The sequence below is a fragment of the Pinus tabuliformis genome, chromosome X, assembly GCF_031772625.1.
Source record: "Pinus tabuliformis cultivar Carrire ecotype Pingquan chromosome X, CPIR1, whole genome shotgun sequence".
Lineage (NCBI taxonomy): Eukaryota > Viridiplantae > Streptophyta > Pinopsida > Pinales > Pinaceae > Pinus > Pinus tabuliformis.
Window position 1 is genome coordinate 1,256,903,302 of NC_142308.1, and position 11,695 is coordinate 1,256,914,996.

At 39.4% G+C, this 11,695-nt stretch overlaps 1 protein-coding gene across 2 annotated transcripts; it reads left to right on the top strand.

Annotated features, from left to right (window-relative positions):
• Positions 1 to 450: 450 nt before the first annotated feature.
• LOC149144554 (uncharacterized) lies at positions 451 to 1,683 on the top strand. Of its 2 annotated transcripts, none has more exons than XM_089448813.1 (3): positions 451 to 606; positions 833 to 961; positions 1,259 to 1,683. In XM_089448813.1, exons 2-3 carry the CDS (start codon positions 867 to 869, stop codon positions 1,407 to 1,409), a joined length of 246 nt encoding a protein of 81 aa, XP_089304939.1. In that variant the 5' UTR covers positions 451 to 606; positions 833 to 866; the 3' UTR covers positions 1,410 to 1,683. The 2 variants fall into 2 exon arrangements, with proteins under 2 accessions (XP_089304939.1, XP_089304938.1); XM_089448812.1 differs by having other exon boundaries at positions 873 to 961.
• Positions 1,684 to 11,695: the final 10,012 nt, after the last annotated feature.

Genomic DNA, 11,695 nt, shown 5'->3' on the forward strand with positions numbered 1-11,695 from the left:
ATAATTTAAATTAGTAAAATTTTATATCATTTGAAAAATATAGTCAGAAAGCTAACCTTATCCGCTCATTATTTTACTACACAGTTAAATGAAATTATTAAACCATTTTTTACATCATCATACTTCACGACCATTCCCACAATTTCGTTCACATTTCTTTTGGCGCATCATCCCGTTGCGTTGGAAATCCACAATTATCGCCACCTTATCGGACACGCAACATATTTCTTGGAAATAAGACGCGCGGAGATAAACTCGCCGCCATTGACTTGCGGAGCTTTTATCAAATACCGTGCTAAACGCCCATTGGTTACAACGGATTCCGTTACCGCACGCCCATTGTTTATGCTTGGCTTCCAACATCAAGCTCACCTTCAATATTGCACCGCAGTCATAAGAAGAACAAGTACCGATTGATTGATCTATATATATATATATATATTATGACACCATATCTTCAATACTCACCGCTACTTTTCGCTTCTGGGTTGTTTTCTCTCTTCTCTCACAGCTCTGTAGTTGTTACACATTTCTTTCCTGAACTGCTTCATCCAATAACATAGTCAAAGCTTTACCGGAACAATGACGCGCTGGGTGAAACCCGAGGTTAGTAGTTTTCAGGCATTTTTGCTTTATTTGTTAAACACTATCCAACTTTTTTAGATTTTCCGTTTAGTTTGCCAAGTTTTCCGTTCCCAGTTTTGTTGATTTTTTGGGTTTCGAAGTTGGTGCCCTTAAATTAAATTAATTGACTATACCGAATTTTGCAACTCTGATAACAAATTTATAATAAATATTCTGTCTGGGTTTCAATTTTTGTCTTTTTGCGTAGAGGTGTTTTGAGAATAGATGGAGCGTTGCGTGTGATGCAGGTATATCCTCTTTTTGCAGCCATGGGTTTCGTTGTGAGTATTTGCGTGTTTCAACTAGGCCGAAACTTGATCACCAATCCAGATGTCAGGTATATAAATAGAAAGTTTCCGTTGTAGATTTTGATAATATTCGGAAATTGAATTGAATTTTGAGAATATTTTGCAACTTAATAGGAAAGCAAAAATAAAAATTTTTACGGCACTTTTAGAATTTGATTTCGAAGTATTCTTGAAATCTATTATTTAATAAAAAATTCCTAAAATAACAATTAAATGAAATATAAAACTTAAAAAACACTAAATTTTATGAGAGTATTTATTTTTTTAATACAAGAAGGGAGACTGAATTTAATTTATTATGTAATTAATTTTGGGTGTACATGCAGAGTTGCGAAAACAAATCGCAGTGCCGGAGTTGTGGAGAATTATGAGGAGGGTGAGCGGTATGCTGAGCACCGTCTTCGACATTTTCTCCGCCGCACAGGTCCCCAAGTTCTGCCTTCGCTCGACGCCATTTTCGTGAAAAAGGACCATTAATAACATATTATTAATATTTATTTGTAATTATTGTCATGGAACGATATTGTGTGGTGGGGCCAAGTTATAGATATGAAGCCTCTGACACGATCCTTTAATAAACATCCAGCTTGTTAAATAGATTAAAATTTTTTGTCATATAAAATAAATTATATGACTTTCTTCTCGCCCTCATCTTTCTTTGTCATGTTCGGGGACATTTTATTGTTATTATAAATTTCAATAGCATTTTGGCTTAAATGAAGATTTTAATTTATACTTTTTCTTTGTCAAACTGAGATTTTGTGACTATGTTTATTATTATGAAGATTTTGTGACTATTTTTATTATTATGAAATTTAAGAGATTTTAGTTTAATAAATGTATCTTTAAAATAAGAAAGTTTTGTGATGGCATGATGAAATTTTCTTAGGAATGCCATGTTTTGTAATACCAAGATCAAATTATTTTCTTTATGTATTTAAAAGAACATGTTGCAAAGTTTTGGTTGATATTTTTAAAAATTATTTCTTTAAAAATTATATATATATAAAAAATTAAATGTAATTTTTTTTTCAAGTTATATAATTAAAAACCATGTTTGAAAAAATGTTGTAAAGTTTTGGTTGATATATTTTAAAATTTATTTATTTAAAAAAAATTATATATATATAAATAAATGTAAATTTTTTCATATTTTAAAGTTATATAATTAAAAAGAATGTTTGGTAAAAGTAATATCATTTTTTTTGCAAACTAATAATTATGATATATTTTAAGAATAATTTTTTTATAAGTTTTGTATGAATAAAAGTGAATGTGAATTTTTGATATTTTAATATTATATTATAAAAAATAATGTATTAATTAATGATTTATAAATAAAAACAAAAAATTTTCAGATGCGGGTGTTTAAGCACGCTAGTACTATGTAGCGACCTTAGATTGGCAAGTGGCGAGGCCATACCCACGCTTCCACCCAGAAGGTCACCGCAGAAATTAATGGCATATTAATGCACTACGTGGGTCGAGGTTTCATCAATCCGGTTTTTAAGATAGCCTCTTCAGACCATCTTCACCCTGTTTCGCCTCCTCTGAACTGCAATTGTCTTCGTGCTTCTGTAGAGCCGAGCTCGCGCACGACAACGAGGTGACACTACCAAATTCTATGCTGCATTGAGATGGTGGATGGTGCACATTTCTCGCAGAGTCTTCTATCCTGCCTTCGGACTGGTTCTTCGGTCTTGAATCTCGGCTCTGAATCGCTGATAATTGGTCCTTCTGTTCTCATTGACCATTCATTTTTTAGCATTGCTCATTCTCGTCCTCGTCCACTCAATTTTGACTAGGTGAGCATGCCTCGTCTACGTCATCATATTCGCTGCAGAAGGGGCAGTAGCAGAGGAAGAACAATTCACCCCCCTCCTTGACCCACTCTGACTCGTCTCCCTCTGACTCATCCTCCCCTTCGACGGCTCATTTCTCTGGACGCTACCCTGCCACTCACAGCAGTCAGAGGCGGGCTCAGACTGCAGGTCCTCGGCCTGTTGACGCTGCTCCCAGCCTCTTGCTGCCTCTATCATCTCTGCAACCCAGTCATTCTGCACTATTACAATTTCGTTGCACGTTGGAATGTTCCTGCATAATAGAGACTATCTTAGTGGCATTTAGAGAAGAGCCACAAAACTCTGAAGACCCAGCCCGCAATATTCAGGCATGGACCACCACCAGAAAGAGAAAAGCCCTAGAAGCAGCTCAAGGACACGCAGAAGCAGCTCAGGGACACAACATTCCATGCCACTTCAAGAACATGGAAGAAACACCGAGAGATAAACAGGATGCAGAAGATAACATGGAGGCGTACAGGTGTCTGATAGTAGAAGAACCTCATCTTCCCAACAACACCTAGCTAGTCAAAATTTTTTAGGTTTTGGGTTCCCGACTCCCAATTCTATGGGTCTATTCTGGTGTTTTTTTTATGCAATGTTGTTAATTTTGATGATTGTTCAAAAATTGTTCCACTCTGGCACTATAGGTTGTTACCCCTGCGTGGGCAGCAAACTCTTATAGTTTTGGACTGGTTTCCCTGGTGCGAGCAGTCTCTTTCGAGTGTTTTGTTGTTAAACATGGCATAATTTGGGACTTGCTCTGTAGAGGCCGATGCCTCCTTGTACTATTTTTTTTACATTAATAGAATTAGTCAAATTAAACATTAATTAATTAATTAATTAAAATAATTTATTTGTAGGTTTTATATAATATTATAAATAAATAAAAATTGAAATAATTTTACAAGGCTAATTATGCTGAGATCGGAGCTCTGCTGCCCACGCGCGCTCTTCTGAGACTGCTTCTGCACTCCGGCTTCGCGGCCGCCTGGGCCTTGGCCTCCTGCCATGGCCCCTTTGGATCCTCCTCTGGAGGGAGTCGACCCTCAAAGAGCTTTTTCGGAACTGGTGAAATCCCTTCCACCGCAACGCCCCAAGCCTGCTCTCTCAAGATTTGTTAAGAAATTGGATGTACTCTAGGAAGTTCAGTTACCTCCAGTCGTGCCTCGCATGGCGGCTTTGTCTCTCGCTGAAAAGGGTCTCATAGGTCAATTTACAGGCCTTTGGCCTTCTCCTAGAATAGTTCAAAGATGGGTTGAAAGAAATTGGTCTGACAAAATTCAAGGGAAAATATCCATTAGGTTTTTTGGGAAAGGGTATTACACATTCCACTTTGAATCCAAAGAAGATAAGGATTTAATTTTCAGAAATGGGCCCTATTTCATGGACTCCAAGGGCCTCTACCTCAACAAATGGACCCCATACTTTGACCCTGAACTAGATGTCCTCAGTGTTGTTCCGGTTTGGGTCCGTCTCCCTCATCTCCCCCTCCACTGCTGGGAAGATGAGTCTGTTCGAGCCATTGGGAACGCAATTGGCAAATATATTGACCGTAGTGAACCGAAAGATAACATGCAGGCCTGCGCAAGGATTTGTGTCGAAGTGGATCTTGGCAAAGGGCTTCCCGAAGCAATAAAACTGAAAGTGGACGAATGGAGCCATGTCCAGCAGCTGGATTACGAGCAGATACCATTTAAATGTAAGGTATGTCTTGAATACGGACACTTTGCTAATAGATGTTCTAAACTTGTTGATGGAGATAGCGGCCAACAAGAAGGCCAATGGGAAACTGTCAAAAAGAAGAAGTCTGCCCCGTTTACCAAGCCTCCCTTGGAGTCTGATCCTCTTGCTCCCTCTGCATCACGACCTTCTTCTTCCTCCCCTCCTTTATCTGCCCACCCCCCTCCTGATCCGCCCCTCCCCTCATCTTCTAATCCCTTTCTAGTCCTTTCTTCCCTTGAACCTCCTTCCGAGGACCCCTCCCTACCCCCCTTGATCATGTCTGAGCCTTCCGATCTTCCCCCCTCCCAGATCATCTCATCGCAGGTTTCCCTTGAACCCTCTCTTTCTAGAATAACCAAAAGCTCCTCTAAAGATCATGGAACTTCCAGCAACACTTATAAGAAACCTGGACCTGGTAGAAAATCAACCAAGCAGCATAGGGACGAGAATGCTCAGAAAGACATAGCCATGGGAACACAAACCCCAATATAATCTTTCATCCTGGGGCATCAAGAGAAAGAGACAAATCACAAAGATCAAGAGAGGCGAGCACCTCTCCGCACGCCAAATATCCAATGATGAAAATTCTGTCTTGGAACAGCAACGGTTTAGGGCACCCCTCCAAAGTCTTAGCCCTTAGAGATTTAATACATAGTGAAAAGCCAGAAATTTTATTGATTCAGGAGACAAAACAAGACCATCAAGAAATGAGAAGAATAATAGATCAGTAGAAACAATATAAAGGATGCACCAGGGATTCGAGAGGAGCTTCCAGAGGAATTGCCACCCTCTGGGATCATAGTAAATGGAACTGCACTTCAGTAAATCTTCATCAGCATTGGATCAGAACCGCTCTGAACAGTAGAATAGACAACCATACTGTAATCATCTATAATGTTTACGCTCCCAACCATTACAAAGAAAAGGAAATTTGTTGGGATGATATTAAGGCTAGCATCGATGGTGAGTTAAACTTAAATATCATAGTGGCAGGCGACTTCAATCTTGTCTTACATGCCAACGAAAAACGGGGAGGCTATTTTACTCCAGACCCCTTTAGAGGCCAGTTGGAGACTATCATTCAAGATCATGAACTAGTGGATGTTGCACCTAAAAACTGCAGGTACACTTGGAACAATTGTGGGCTTGGCATTGGCAATATAATGGAAAGGCTCGACAGATTTTTAATCAATATTTCGTTTCTTTCCTCCTTCTTTGTAGGTTATGCTAATATCCTTACCACTTCAACCTATGATCATTATCCCATAACCCTCACCCTGGAAACTCATTGCCCCCTTGGGCCTATACCGTTTAAATATAGTCCCCTCTGGAATTGGGTTCCAGCTGTCAGAGAAATTGTTCATGGAACTCGGAATCAGCATGTTGAAGGCTCACCAGGCTTCATTTGGGAAACTAAACAAAGAAGAACCAAACAGGCTATTAAAGAATGGGCAAGAGCTAATTATTAGGAACCTAAGGAAACCAAAAAGAAAATCAAGAATGAATTAGAGAGCATCCAAAGAATGATAGAAGAACATGGCCTCTCTCAATAGAATATGGAGCAAGAAAGCATTCTCTATTCACGGTTGAGCCACATAAACAGGGAAGAAGAATCCAAATGGTGTTTAAAGTCAAGGCAACTCTGGCTCCAAGGAGGCGATAAAAATACAACCTTTTTTCACAAACAGGCCACTGCTCGAAAGCTCAGGAACAACGTAAGCTCAATCTTGGATAATGAAGGCAATCTGCATAACACCCAAGAGGCCATTAGAAAGGCTGCCACTGAACATTACAGAGATCTTTTAACTGAAACTAAAGGAGAAGAGGATTATGCTGATTTGCTTCAATACTTACCTAAAGGAATCACTAAGGAGATGAATGACAGCCTGAATAAGGAAATTGATGAGGAGGAAATCAGAAGAACGATTTGGACTCTGAATCCTGATAAGGCTCCTGGGCCTGATGGATTCCCCATTTGTTTCTATAGGGCGTTCTGGGGTTTAATAAAAAAGGATCTGATCAAGATGATCATATGGATCCAGAGAAAGGGTAAAATAGGAGGTTACACCAATGCCACCTTTCTCGCTCTCATCCCTAAAGAAAATCGGCCCACTTCCTTCTCTCGGTTTAGTCCCATATCCCTCTGCAACTCCTCCTATAAAATTCTGTCCAAAATCTTAGCATCTCATCTCAAACCCCTCCTCCCCTCTCTGATCTCTGAAAACCAAGGAGGTTTCTTGCCCAACAGGCAAATTACTGATTCTATTCTTCTTGTGCAAGAAGCCATTCATTCGAGCCTCTCCAGGAAGGAGAAAGGGTTTATCCTCAAACTTGACCTGGCCAATGCCTTTGATAGAGTTAGGCATTCCTTCCTTATAGCTGTTCTAAAAAAGATGGGGTTTGAGTCGCCCTTCATTAGTCTTATCACTGCTTGCATCTCTGGACCCTGGATTTCCCCTCTGGTTAATGGCAGACCGGGTGAAGCCTTTCAATCCTCCCGGGGTCTTAGACAGGGTTGCCCCCTTTCTCCTTATCTCTTTATCCTTATGGCGGAATCCTTTAGTCAAGTTCTGGACTACAACAGAAGAGTGGGTCTCATCACTGGAATCAAATTCAAGAATGGAGCCAAGAACATCAACCACTCACAGTTTGCCGATGATACCTTGCTAATTGGAGGAGATTCCACTACAATAGCAAGGAGGTTTAAGAATCTTCTTGATCAATTTATGGGGCACTCTGGAGGTTTGGTTAATCAGCTAAAAGGCTGTATATATGGATGGAATGCTTCAAATCAGGTTATTCACAATATAGCAAATATGTTTGGTGTCCCCTGCAATTTGGGTTGGATCCATTTCTCTTACCTGGGCATGCCAGTGAGCCTAGGACCTCTGAAGGCTGGAACTTGGGACAGTATCATTAACAAGGTGAAGCAGAAAGTGCAGCAATGGGGATCAATGTGGCTCAACCCAGCAGGCTGCCTCATTCTCCTTAAATCAGGTATTTCTTCTCTTCCCCTCTATCGTTTTTCTCTATACCAAGCCCTAGCTACCTTTCATCACAAAATGGAAGTTGTTCTCCGCCATTTCCTATGGCAAGGAGGGAAGAACGACAAAAAGAAATTCAACTTAGTCAATTGGAAACATGTCATTCAAACACAGGACAGAGGAGGTCTCGGTATTAGGTCCCCCAAATTTTTAAATCTAGCCTTTGGAGGGAAGATTGTTTGGAGGCTCATAACTGGCCCCTCTACGTGGTGGAAAAGGGTTCTGGAAATCAAAACTTGAACTTCCCCAGACAACAGTTACTTGACTCTGATATTCCCAATATAGAATCTTCAAAAATTTGGCGATTATGTAGAAACGCTATTCCATTCATGACTCGGAATATATCCAAAGTCCCCAGGGGAGGAGCTAGTATTAATATTGGGGCTGATAAAATTCTGGGACAACAGCCAATAAACAGGCACGAAGAAACCATTCCTATTCTCACTTTTTTCAACAATAGGGGTATCTATTATCTGGACCAAATTTCTAGCTGGGATCCACAGTCTCATATCTGGCTTGGTTGGTCCTTTCCTGTTATCCCCAGTGATCTTAATTCTAGTCTGTCCACTCTGTAGTCTCTCCTTCACAGTAAAGCTCCCATCAAAAAGAATGAGATGGATGGCTTTCGATGGGACTTAACCGGATCGACTTACACTGTCCAAGCAGGCCACCAGCACATCTGCAACAACACTTTTCCCATGACATTATGGAATCACTGGAGATTGGTTTAGAAGTCAGAGGCCCTTTCGAAAATCAAATCTTTTATATGGGTCATGCTAAAAGGGAAAATCTTAACAACAGAGAATTTGCAAAAGAGGGGTATCGACGGTCCATCTCATTGCCCCAACTGCTACAGTGCTGAAGAAACTATGCATCACCTTTTTTTCGATTGTCCCTTTGCTATTGATTGTTGGAAAAAATTGTCCCTCACTGATAATTTACCTTGGAATTTTCAGCTTTCTATAGGGGAAGTGATTCATGTCTGGAAAAAGCGTTGTCCTTGGAAAAATAAGAGGAGCAATCTCGTGAAGAGAGTATGGAATACTCTCCCCTACACCATGTTATGGAGTATTTGGCTAGCAAGAAACCGGAAAATCTTCAAGAACAAGAGCTCGGCTACAAGAATTATTTGCAATAAGGCCAAGAATCTTGCCCTTGAAACTATTTCTGTCAAAACCCAAAGCAACATAGATGTAGCAATGTATAGTGTTGAAGAAAGAAGTTTCATTAGCTACATTCTGGACAAAAATAACAGCACTCAGAAAGGCAACATGGTGAAAGATCAACGCAGTCAGGAAACCCATTCTTGGAAAATCAGGCTAAAAGAGGAGGAGTTTGTAAATTGGTTACAAAAAAGCAACAGCTACTATCTTTTCTTCGACGGAGCATCTAAGTCAAACCCAGGAATCGTTGGAGCAGGGAGATTGATCCTTAATGCTAATGGGGAATGCATCCTCTACTATGAATGGGGTTTAGGGAATATATCTAATAACAGGGTAGAAGCGTTGGCCCTTTATTAGGGGCTAACTCGGCTCAGCAAATTAAGAATAAGAACTGCAAAGATCTTCGGAGATTCGTCGGTTGTTATTAACCTTATGGTTCAACAAAAAGAGTCGCCCAACGTTCTCCTACAGCAGGTCATTCGGAGATGCCAACTCTTGCACCAGAAAATGGGTAACCTATAGTATCATCACATCCTTCGTACTCTCAACAAGCAAGATGACAGGCATGCCAACAAGGATTGCGAAAGGACAACAACAGCTTACGTTGCAATGCTGAGGAGATACAACAGCCTTTGCCATGATCCGAATCAGTTTACCCTGCATCAAATCGGATAGTTCTGACAGAAAGGAGTGGATTCAGATTTTCCATATTTACAACAAGATCATTATCTGCATAGGGATTTGGCACAGATATGATCTCCCTAAAACTCTACACATACTTAGTAATCTCGTCGTTTTCTATCTTATCATTCTCGACTATCGGGCTTCTCTGGACAGCCTCCTGATCTTCCCGCGTCTTTCTCCGGATTCCCTCTCATTCCCCGTGTTTGGTCCTCATCCCCCCCGCCTTTATTTATATTTCCCCTCCCTCTCCCTTTTCTCAGCGCCCCTCCTCCTGTTTGCCTCTCTGTGCGATTACTATTGGCATAATCTTCCTGCCTCTGATTTGCGTTGGAGCCCTGCTGACCGAGCTGTAGTTTCTGTCTCATCCTCTGTCCGATCCCTCAGGCTGTTCTTTTTTGCCTCTCTTCGTTTTCTTATCCTCTCCTTCCTAGCTTCTTCTATGGCTTGCAATGAGGATTGCTTGCATTGTTCGGATCTTCAAGCTGAACTGGAAGAAATCAGAGCCCAACAGAATGTATTAGACAATCAACAGAGGATTTTAGATGCAAAAATCGATAACCAGAACCGCATCATCAACGACAAGTATCGAGCAGAAATTGATTTGTTCCTGCATAGGGTCTCTTCTCTTCATGAGAAATTCAACCATCTGTCTAACAGGTGCAGCCATGCGGAAGAGTCCATAGCGATTCTGAAATACATGATGGACAAGCGCAACAACGCAGCCCCTGCTTCTTCAAGCGCCAAGCAAATTGATGGGAATGAAAAGCCGGAGGAATCAACAGAAAGGCATATTAGTCACATTAACATAGATTAGATATGTTCTACAAATGTCAGTTTTTGTTGTTTCAATTTGTAAGAGTCTATTTTTGTCTAGAATTTCTCAAAGCCAGAACAAGCAGGATTAAGGAGAAAATTCTGTTTTGTAACTCCACCAATCCTGGCTTTCCTCGGCACTTAATGTACCTCAGGAGTCCAAACTCCCTTCTTTTTTTCAGATATTAATACAGCAACCGACTTTGTAAAAAAAAAAATTGAAATAATTTTAAAATTAATGTAAAAAATTTTGATTTATGAAATTAATAGTTGTATTATATTTAAATTTAAGGTTATGTATATGTTTTATTTATGGAATTATAATTATTTTTTTGTAAGTTTGCTGGGATTACATTTTTATTATGTCCAATATATAATTGAACCAGTGGCTTCACATCAAAGAGCTCCTTTAATAATACCTAATCATTCTTTATCCAAGACTCTGTGGACCTTAGATCATAATCATTAGATGTATTCAAATTGTAAAAGATATTGTAATATTTTTATTGTTTTTAAAGAATATAACTTTATATAATCAAAGGATTTTAGTTTAATTGGTTTGGTGAACAATTAGTTTTTCCAATTAATTTAAATAATTTGGTGAAAAAATATAATATTATGCAAATAAATAAAATTAATCCTATATTATCTTTATTTTTTTTAAATATTAAGAAATTTATATTCAATATTTATTTTAAATATTTTGTGTTTTATAAATATAAAATTGTAATTATTTTATATTTTAATTTCAGTATTATTTTTAAATGTTTATCAAATTGAGTGTTACTTATGAATACAAAATTTAATTATTTTTATTGTTTTTATTTTATTTTATTTTTTAAAATAATATCAATTTAAAGTTATCTTAACTAAAAATGTATTAAATTAAGTTACTAACATTTTTTTTCTCGGTAAAACTAGCTAATCTATTATATTATATTTACAGGTAAACTTTACATGCAGAGAGACATGCTGTCCAGGGCCAACTGTGGCACCTTGGATGACTTAGCTTGACACCAAAATGCTCCCTCGCAGGGGCAGCACCTCCTGAATATACCAAGACACTTCCAAAACAGACCAAAACAAAGACAGTAATGACACGGCTATACCAGAACAAGAAACAGAACATGAAACAGAATTGAGCTTAGACAGTAGCGATACGGCCCACGCAGGGGCTTCCATTCAAAAAACTTCACGTGAATCCTCGCCCAGACGCATGACCGCAGAATACAAGACATAATTAAGAACTGAAAATAAACAGACACAGTAACGTAGCCAAGAGAAACCTTTGAGGTAGACCATAGCCGAGAGAGAGAAGAGAGGGCTGGAGCGCGCTTCTGGGGATCAATCCTCAGGCTCTTCCTCCACGACGTAGCACCATCCTTGACCTTCAGGGACTCCTGCCCACATTGCCATTGGATCCTTTGCAGTGGCCAGAGGTTCCTGCTCTGGAAGTTGGGGAGGGGCTTGCTTGGGCTCTTTCCCTGAAGTTC